We start from the raw sequence: 10972 nt of genomic DNA, 5'->3' as shown, positions 1-10972 counted from the left end.
GGATAAAAACAAATTTAAATCTTTTGTGGGACCTAAGTATCTACTTGTAATAGGACAGCAAAGACTTTGTTCCTCATCTACTTTAGGGTTTATTCTTTGCAAAAGAAATTGCCAGGGGTGGGTGGATAGTGAGTACACAAGAATGTAATACAGACAAACATACAGTACACAATAGAGTTAGTAAGAGATTAAGGTGCTAGACTAGGACTGATTCAGCATGAGCTTCAATAGAGAAAGCTTCATCCCAAAGCAGATTGATTCAGACTGATTTTATATACACTCCCAAAAGCAACAAAAGCCTATTGTGTTATTTTCTAACATAAATGTATACAATTAAGAAGCAACTACATTTTCCTGTAACAAACAGTACAAATGAATCAAAAGTGCAAAATACCAACTGTGCTTGCATTTCCAGAATTTTAGAGATCATTACATTAATGTATAATAAGGTTAGGTTTTTATAATTTTTGCAGCTTTGGATTCCAAAAAAGTACATTAATCAGACAATATGTCTAATGAGTACATTAAAGTAGCTATGACTCTTGAATCATAGTGTAATATATTAGTCCAGTTCTTCTCAAGTTTTGCATTCCCTTCTAGAATTGTGGCCACAGTAAATTATTACAGTTGATCAACTCACCTTGTCCATATTGGGTACTTTCAATTAGAACTACAGTTAATATTTGGAATATTCAGATAATAACTATTTTAAAACTAAAGGTTCATTAGGAAATGACTTGTTCCTTTCCTAGAAAAGTCTTTTTCCCAATACATTTTTAAAGATTTATATACACTCCCTGCACACACAGATTTAAGGCAGCAAACATACCTAATTCTCCTGCCTCCATTTTCCTCACAACAAGTGAGAAGGACTGCTCCAAAGTCATCCAGCTGACCTTCACATCTAAGGCAAAACCAGGGATCTCAGTCTCCTGGTTTCTAGCCTCAGGCCTTAACCGCTACACGTTGTCTTTGACTTATGACCACAACTGAGCCCAAAATTTCCATTGCTAAACAAGACAGTTGTTAAGTGAGTTTTGCCCCTTGTTATGACTTTTTGCCACAGTTGTTAAGCGAATCACTGTAGTTGTTAAGTGAGTCACATGTTAAGTGAACCCAGCTTTTCCCAATGACTGCTTGTCAGATGCCAGCTAGGAAAATTAAAAACAGTGACCCCAGGACAGTGCAACTGTCATTAAGTCATTTTTTTTAGAGTTGTTGTAACTTCAAACGGTCATTAACCGAATGGCTGTAAGTCAAGGACTACCTGTAGACCACACTGGCTCTCAAAAATAAAACAGAACACAACAGTTTTCAATATATAAAGCAATAATACAAAGATTTGTCCCAGACTACATTTTATTATAGCATTCTCATCCTTTTCTTAAACTTCTGCTGCTCCATTACAGGTAGCCCTCGACCTATGACTCATTGCTTAGCAACCGTTCAGTGTTACTGCAGAGCCCCCAAAAGCTACTTACAACCCAGTGCCGAAGTTATGGCCCCTGCAATGCCCTCAGTCTTTTGCCCTTAGGGCTGACCCCAGGGACTTTGTAGCATGCCCCTGCTTGTTTCCCACCCCCGTTCCCTTCTTTGGATTTCTGTAGGCCTTGGGCCTGCTTCCTATCCCACCAGGCCCTATATACTCCTCCTCACTTACCTTTCAAAGATCTCCAGAGCTCAGTTTAGGAAAGGAGGACAGGCCGTTCTGTTCCAGGGCTACGTGGTGCGACCCCAGAAACGGCTGCCATTCTCCAAGCAGCCACATTGAATTGTGGTGGCTTGAAAAATAACGGCTACTTTCAGGATAGTGCCACGAGGCCCCAGCAATGGAGTGGTTTGCTTTGCTTCCCTAACCCAGCATTCTGCAGCCCTGAAGAACATGGTGGAATACTGCAGAGCTCGGGTTAGGGAAGCAGAACAAGCTGCTCTGTTGCTGGGCCATGCAGTGCCATCCTGGAAGCAGCCTGTTCTCTTTTCCTAACCTGAGCTCAGAGATCTTTGAAAAGTGTGCAGTGGTGACATGAGGTGGGGAGGAGGGTGTGGCGTTTGGTGGGATGGGAAGCTGGCCCAAGCTCAGCAGAGACTCTGAGGGGAGGAAAGCAGAGCATGGGGTGTCTTAGGGGATGGGAGAGGCTTGGAATCCTGGAGTGGGCCCTGTGCTAGGCCTTCCAGAGCCTCCCCTAACGCCCCAGGTGGCATGATCTATTGAACAACCACATCAGGGAAAGCAGCGGTGAAAGGGTTGTAAGGAAGCCGCTTCCCTTAACCGCCATTATGACTTCCAACCATAATAAGCAGTCTCTATTACGGTCAGGAGTTCAGAACTACCTCTATATAGAGATGATAGCGTAGAATCTGGAGCATGGTGACATGACAAACTACTCCAGCCATCCATAGCTAATCATAATCCAACTAAGTTGAACTAACCCATAATTTCAAGTCAATATTAGAACTACAGTTTAAAAGTTAGAACTACAGTAACTACAGTTTAAATATTAGAACTACAGTTTAAGGAGATATTTGGATGAGACTGGATAGCAGTTCCTCACTAATACCCTATCTTGGTTTAAACATGGTTATCTTTACATCACCAAGTTAATATTCAGTAAGCATTTATCCTTAATTAGGATTTGAAAGAAGGGGATGATGTTGATTTTTAAAAAAATCCCCATAATGCTTTGGAAGTTCTGTCTTAAACGTTTAAAACTGAGCAAAAATATATACAAGTTGCAAGAAAGTTTACAAATCAAGTTGCGAGTAACACTACATCTGCACTGGCCAAAATAATTAGAAAAGAAACCTCTTGTATAAATTACTGAGTCCTGAACAAAGTAAAAAGAAAACACTTTCAAAGTACAGGAGCCAGCCTGCACTGAGTCAGGTAATACTTATAAACTTAACAACTTGTAAAATTCTCAGGTCTTAATAATTTTGGAGTACCAGTAATTTGCTCAACTGTGAATGTAATTATAGTTAAATATACATTAAGTTTTAAAATACGCAGAAAAATATAAAAATGTATGTGATTATTAGAAACAAAATCCCATATGGAAATTTAAAAATCTAGAATCCAGAAAAAAGATACAATTTGGTTTTTCAATATTTACCAGATCAAGGAACTTCAATCTTCATTTGATCACAAAAAAGCAAAAGTCCCTTTTAATACTGACATAATCATAAGGACATGATTAATTTTCTAGCAAAAAACCACTATCTGTCTGAATGAGTTCATTTGGTATAAATAGGACAGTTCGCTTAAAGATTGCACTGTTAATTCCAAACAGCCCTTTAAAGAAACAAATTGTGCATAGTATGTATATGTATGTGTACACACACACACACACACACACACACAAAGACAGAGAGAGAGAAAAAAATCTGGAGATGCCAACATTAGCAGACACCCATTATCTACCAGTCTTCTTTACTATGCTTTTCTTTCTACTGAATCCTGTGACCCCTCAACGTAATCCAATCCATACCCCAACTGGCCAGTGTAGAAGGAGGCAGTGCATGGCAGTTATAGGGGAGAGAATATCTGCTCTGCTCGGGAGGGTCCATTCTGCTGGGAGATGGACAATTTTAGATTCATCCATAGACAGTGCATTGCTTTTGGAATCAGTGCATTTAAAGTATTTTTGTTATCAACAAAAATACTTAATTTACGGACGCTGAACCAGCTTGCTTTTGTTCCCATCTTGCTCACTAAGTTTGAAGTGTGTGTAAGCTAGAATGCCAAACAATGTGCATGTAATTCCAAGGCCTTGATTAATTGACAAAGGATCCTTAAATAGGAGATATCCTCCCATGAGAGTGATGCAGAATTTGAAGTGTCCAAACATGTTGTATCTACATAACTGTGTTAAGGAACATAATTAATCCAAAATAATCAAATACTAAATCCTGTGCCAGGTTTGGCTTCTTATGTCCTACTCTTGTAAACGTAAGCTATGTCAGAAAATACCTCCCTCAAGAATAATTGGAACTCTTACTTCATTAATATGGGTTATATAGTAATAGAATCTTGAAAGATTAATAGCATTTTCCTCCCTCTCTCTTATTGCCAAGCAAGTTAAAACTGGAGTCAATTTCATTTTAAAATTTTCTTCTTCTCCTGAGCTTAAATAATATTTTTTTTACTGCTAGGGCATACTTTTGCCAGGGTCATCTCCATAGTTCCTTATTGTATACAATGGTTCTTAAAACTGCCTAAAACTGAAAGCAAGATTTTCTCATGTATCTGTTAATTCATTTTTGGCTTTAAGGAATCTCTCACTGCTAACAATACAGGTAGTCCTCGACTTATGACCACAATTTTGAGTCCAAAATTTCTGTTGCTAAATAAGACATTTATTGAGTTTTGCCCTATTTTACAAACTTTCTTACTACACTTGTTAAGTGAATCACTGCAGTTGTTAAGTTAGTAACATGGTTAAGTGAATCTAGTTTCCCAATTGACTGCTTGTCAGGTTACAAAAGGTGATCACACGGTCCAGGAATATTGCAACTATCATAAATATGAGACAGTTGCCAAACATCTGAATTTGGATCATGTGACTATGGGGATATTACAATGGTCATAAGTGTGAAAAATGGTCATAAGTCACTTTTTCAGTGCTGTTGTAACTTTGAACAGTCACTAAACAAACTGTTGTAAGTTGAGGACTGCCTGTATTCATTATATATATTTTTTTCAATAAAAGATTCATCATTATTTTACTGCTACTATAGAAAGTAAATCCAAGAATTGGAGATGAGTCATTCTCTCATAAAACAATGGGATTCCTTAACTGCTTTTATTTTATAAGATTATAATACTTTCAATGTATAAGCAAAATTATAATAAATTAGAATGGAATGCCTATAATTTGAATATAGTTGTAACACTGACATGCAGCGTGTCGGCTACATTTAAAGATTTTAATTAATACCACGGTACCAGAGATCAGATTATACAGCATCATTAAGATACCTAATTAAGGTAATTCACTCTTAACAATGTAAACAAACTTACTGAAAGATCCTAAAACACAGTGTTTAAGTCCAATACAATATGAATCTACAGTTTCTGAAAGTTTTATTTAAAATAGTTTATTGGTGACTCACCTGTTTTCTGATTTCTATAGTTTATTACCAGTGTGATACAGTAAATAATTTTGCAAAACTGGAGCAATAATTTTCCAAGTGAAAGGATACGTCACTGGTGAAGTATTCCCAATAATCCAGTAAATAGACAAGTTCACCATAAATGCTATTATTCCAGAGACCAGCACCATAGACTGTGGATTAGGAAAAGAAAGCACTTACATTTCACTGCAAATGATTTTTAATAGTCAATATCCTCTATAAAGTGACATAGATGGTTGCAAATGATATCTTTATCATTGCCTTTCCAATCATTTCACAATCACAGTAAGAATTACAGCCTTGTAACTCTATTGGAATGTGTAGAAAGGTTCTCTTTGTCATGGTACCTTACATCTTGTATGCTAACATCTTGGATCTTCATCTAGCATTGCTGTTCTGAAAGTTGGTGCCTGTGTTTGTAAACAATTAGACCTGATTTTTTATCCTTAGCTTTCTCCATTTTGAATTATTATTCAATTTGATGTTAAAAATCTGGAAGCATTTTTCTTTGAACATTTAATTGCAAGCTGAACTATGGAGTATAAAAGTTAACAAAACTATATAAAAGGGTTCAATAGATTGACATTTCACAATACCTACTTCCAGGAATATCTAAAATACCATCTCCTAAGCAGTTTTATTTATTATTTATTGAATTTATAAATTATACCTTTCGATTACATCATGCATGGATAAAAATATGAATTAAAAGTTAATTTTTATTTTGAAAAAAAATATGCCCCCCACAAAGTATGGAGTAAAAATAAACATTAAGCAGCATGAATGCCATTACAATTGAAAAATGACCAACCATCAGAATATTAAAACCTAATGGTACTATAGTCTTTACTGTCCTTCCAAAACAATATAATAAAGAGCCCTTTGATTATTCTTAGAAAACAGTGTGAGGCCCAATCCACTGCCTGTTTACTCATAAGTAATCTGTTTACTCATAAGTAATCTGTTTGCTGTCTGCTGTTTCTGTTGTTGTTGCTGCTCCCAAAACTTTTACTATGAAGCTAGCAAAGAGCCAAACATAGACAAAATTCAGGGCAAGAGAACAACCAAGGAATATCCCAAGCCAACCCTCTAACCAAGACAATATAAATAAATCAATCAAGACCGGCTTGTTTGATTTTAGCAAGATTGCTTCATTGTGTGCCTTCCCAAAAAATGCCCGAAGTTGTTTGAAAAGCAATACATTATATGCAGTCATTATTAGTTGGACTAATTTATCTTAATCCATAAAGTAAAGATTATTTTAAAAAATAATTCAGTAGTGGATGACCTTTTCGTGCAATCCTTTAGTTGTAATACCTCACAATTGAAAATTCAGTGGTTAGCAACTAAATAATGGGAAACATTGATTCAATATAGAACTTAGGGTTATATTTGCTTATATTTGAACAGGAATGTTTCTTTGTTAAATTTTAAGAGCATTTAGAACAAATAGAATGAAGAAGAAAAATAAACAATTTACCATAGCAGAGAGTGTCCAGGGGCCAAAAATTCCACCTTCTCCAAAGACTGGTTCAAAGAAGGGTACAACACACAGCAACATGCCACATGACATTGGTGCTTGATAGTAAAGAAGCTGCATGGAATTTACCTGTAGTTCATGTTGCTTTGTTCCTACCCACTGAAACAAAGACAAATATATTAATAGTCTACATGTCTAACCTTGACATAAATTACAATATGCTTACTAAATACTCTATTGGTATGTACTTTAAAAGCATGCATAGCCCAACCCAATTTATTCCAACTGCACAAGGCATCTAAAGCATCTGAAAGAAAAGACAATCCGTTTCTTCTGTTTATCCTGATACAATGGCATAAAAATCAGTGTCTAGATTACAGATTCCTTAAAATGCCAAAAAAATGGAAATGGAATAAAATATTTTGAAAGCAAACAAGCATCTTAATATGCAAGCTTGCTAGCAATGAAGTGTTATTCAGGTAGAGAAAATGTAAGCTAAATTTTTTGAACTTGAAGTTAATGCAAGCTACAAACTGCATAACATGGGTAGGAAACAAGAAAATATAATTCTAGCTATGACCTTCATAGATAGCTCTAGAATAAATTTCCCTAGTGTGGGCATCTTCCATATATGAAGATTTCAACTGCCAATACTTTTAACAATGACCTTGCTGGCTGAACAACTCTAGGAGTTATCAGCTTGGGGGGAAGTAGGGCAGTGGTGTAGGTGGAGGACTTCCAGGTTCCATTTTAATGTGAGGACCAATAGCCTGAAGACCATGGAATGTGCAGCGAGAAAGGACTCTGAGGCATAGCATGTTTTATTACTGAATAACACAGGAGAGGCAGCAGTGGCTCCATGGGCGAAGATGGTAGCTGTGCAGGAGGCATTGTTCAGTGTGACACAAAATGAGAGGAAGTGAAAGAATGGGAGCTTGCCAGAGGTGCAGTGCATGCCCTGCAGCTTATGTTGGACACACTCCTGGAGAATCAACCTGAAGCTAACATTGGAAGCTGTTGGCCTGTTGAACAATCACTTACTGTTTTGTTTAATTATCTTTAATGAAAATATCACTTTAAACTTTAAAATATCAGTTATTTTTATTGGTCTGAGGAAACTCAATTTAAAATGTATGTTTAGTGATAAAACCTCCACTTACTCTTTGACAAGTCTTTTTAATTCCCTTCCCATTCTAAAAAGAGGAAATGTCATCTATCTCTCACCAAATAATTACTATGGGAAAAATAATGTATATAAACATGGATGAGTGCCTAATTACACAACCACTACAACAGAACCAACACAAGCTATGAAACGGAACTATCAACTATCAAGTAGTAAACAACAGCATAATCAAGGAATTACCAAGAAAAAAAAACCACCATCAACACTGACAGGCAAGCTACTATAAACAGAGACCAAATCCTATTCCCTCCCAGCCTTAAAGATGTTACCTAATAGGGTAACGAAATGTCTGGAAGCAAACAACCAAACTCAAAGGGTGAACCACTATCAAGTTGTTCAAAACTGTTCAAATGGTTAATAGGCTATTCACAGACAAAATATTTGACATTATTACAATGTAGTTTATTGCAGTTTATTGCTGAGTACAGAACAGAATAAGCAAGAGTTTCTCATCCCCTTGTACATCATCACACAATCCTACAATATTTTTAAAAAACTGGTAATGCCATTCTTCATCAACTAACTCTTCAAATATTTTAAAGCCATGGCCAAAACAACTTGGCACCAGACTGGGATCAATTCAAGAATGCATATGCCAGCCTTCTTCGAATACAATTTATATACTTATGCATAGAGTTACCTGTTGCTTTCCAACAGAAAATAGTTTTTCCTACAGTTAAATAATACATATTTAAATAAGAAAGCTATGTACAACAAATATTTTCTACTCAAAAGACTGAAAAATACAGAATAGTTTACATAAAATATTATTCTAAGTTTGCATGTAAAAAAACATGTTTAACTTACCACTTGATAAAGAGATGTCACTATAACACCAAGAGCAGCAAATATCATTCCAAGAAAACTAAATTTCACGTCATAATAGGAATTTAGAAAAACACCTAAAGTGATAGGAATCTGTGAAAGAGAAAAAAGAAACATTTGATACTTAACTATTCCAGTATTATTTCTTAGTTTTGAAACAGTCTTCATAAACTTTTTGGTCTCTAAATGATTAGAATTTCTACAGCCTCTAGCCAGTAGGAGGCTAGCAGTCGCTCTAGCCAGTAGGAGGCTAGCAGTCGCTATATTCCTAGCTTTTCATAACATCTTGTCTGACAATTTTTTTAAAAAATATATCATTTTGGTTTTGTGATTGAACCTGATAAAATACCGGTATATTCAAATTCTAGGATGAAAAGGGGGTGTTTACATTCTATAGTTTTGAGTCAAAGCCCCTAGTTCAGGGGTGTCAAACTTAATTTCATTGAGGGCCGCATCAGCATTGCGGTTGCCCTCAGGGGGCCGGGTGGGTAATGGCCAGGGTGGGTGTGGCCTACTGGGTGGGCGTGGCTATAGTGCGTATGGCCTACTGGGTGGGCGTGGCTAGCTCTACATCATTCGCATCAAGGGTGCCTATGGGGGCCTGGGCAGAAGTGGGACAGATCTGAGGGTCTCTGGCGGAAGGAGGGTCTCTGGGCCAGGGCCAAGGCAGTGGGGGCCGTTCCCTCACTGTTTCCAGGATGGCTTCGCGGGCCGCATGAAACCACTTTGCGGGCCAGATCCGGCCCCCGGGCCAAGTGTTTGACATGTCTGCCCTAGTTAGTCACAATCAACTATGGACATTCATTATTTCACCAATTCTTTACTTTTTAGGCATGTTGTCTTTCATAATCCCCACATCCATTCGATCTAGAAATTATAGACACTCTAATCCATCAAATCTAGGAGCATTAGACCTGGGAAAGCATTTGACTAAATCAATTATTTTTAACCAACCTTCATAGCAACCAAAAAGCCATTCTGTCTACATTTCACACTACTTCTGGCAATACTTCACTTCCAGCATTTCTTGCTCTAGGATTGCAGCCCATTACTTCGGGAACCCTCAGCATGCGCAAGCGAGGGCCGCTCTTCCTTTGGCTTTTGCCCACCCGTCCTCCCCTGGCACCCTGCTCTGCTCCTCACCAAAGTGAGCTTGATGCGGGTGGCAAAGGTCTTGCCGTAGGCCACACTCTGGATGAGCACGATGACCGGCGTGGTCATCGCCTTGGCCAGCTGGTAAGTGCCGACCGTATTGTTCTGCAGAGAGAGGTTGGTGAAGACCACGAAGCCACAGAAGCTGAGCGCTAGGGAGAGGATCTGGCGCGGCCGCAGGCTTTTGGGGGCGAAGACGCCCAGCGACTGGCACACGTATAGCCCCAGCCAGGTGACGGCGAAGTGCACCAGCGTGAGGCTGAGGTTGGGGAAGCCCATTCGCACGTACAGCCACTTGTTCAGGAAGACGATGCAAATAGACGCCGCCAAGTTTACTAGCAGCGCCGCCGCCAACCGTCCGCGCTCTGGAAGCCACCCCTCCATGCTCGAGCCTCTTCCCAGTTCCACGTCCACTTCCTGGGGAGCAGCAGCAGATGCAGCTACCGCTCCCGGGCAAACAGCTGGCACAACTGCCGCCACGGCCTCTTCCTTGCCCGCCCACGTGACCCGAGCGCAGGAACTTCCGCTGCCGCAAGAGGCTTGTCCTGGGAAGGGTCTCCTCGCATTTCGGGGCCGGCTCTGGGCTCCGGCTATTGTTGCACTGGCTGATGTCACCGTGGCTCAGCGCGAGCTGCCGGCAAATGCAGGCCAGTCTCGACACCGGTCTCCTTGCACTTGGGAATGGTGAGTTCAGTCCAACCCGGCGCCGGGTGAGAGAAGTCTGCCTGTAAGGTAGGAGAGAGGATGTTTTTCGGAGCCACGAACTGTAAAGGCAGCGGCGCAAGTCCCAAAAGGCTGGAACCGGCCATTTAGGAATGTGGGTGTAGAAGCCATCATCGCTTTTCTATCTCCGTTTGCGCTGAATTTGTGACTGAACGAGTGGTGCGAACGCAGCCAGAACACAGAAAGAATCATCCCCACGATTTCAGAGACATGGCACAAAGGCAAGATCGCTTCAGTTTCTGGTGACTTTATGAATACACAAAACAATCTCCGTTGGGTAATCTTTTCAGAGATCTTTCCTCACCTGGAGAAAAAGAATGATTATGGGCAAGTAAAAAAGCAATAGGAGCAGGAGTGACTTCTTCCCCAATCCTTCCCTTTGGCAAGTTGGCAGGGAATCAAATGTGTTTGTCAAATTTCAATCCCAGAGGAGTAATGGGCCCCAGCCACAACTTTGCTAAATTAAATTCCTGAGA

At 39.2% G+C, this 10972-nt stretch overlaps 1 protein-coding gene across 1 annotated transcript; it reads right to left on the bottom strand.

The window, feature by feature from the left end:
• Positions 1-2771: 2771 nt before the first annotated feature.
• On the bottom strand, positions 2772-10392 carry SLC35E3 (solute carrier family 35 member E3). The gene is made up of 5 exons (XM_081331257.1): positions 9765-10392; positions 8604-8714; positions 6611-6769; positions 5200-5282; positions 2772-3852 (listed from the first exon to the last, which is right to left on the bottom strand). The coding sequence occupies exons 1-5, from the start codon at positions 10155-10157 to the stop codon at positions 3666-3668; spliced, it is 933 nt and encodes a 310-aa protein (XP_081187383.1). The 5' UTR covers positions 10158-10392; the 3' UTR covers positions 2772-3665.
• Between the last annotated feature and the right edge of the window lie 580 nt (positions 10393-10972).

Source organism: Vipera berus, assembly GCF_964194415.1.
Source record: "Vipera berus genome assembly, chromosome: 6".
In the NCBI taxonomy this organism is placed as follows: Eukaryota; Metazoa; Chordata; class Lepidosauria; order Squamata; family Viperidae; genus Vipera; species Vipera berus.
This window is presented reverse-complemented; position numbering and strand designations above follow the sequence as displayed.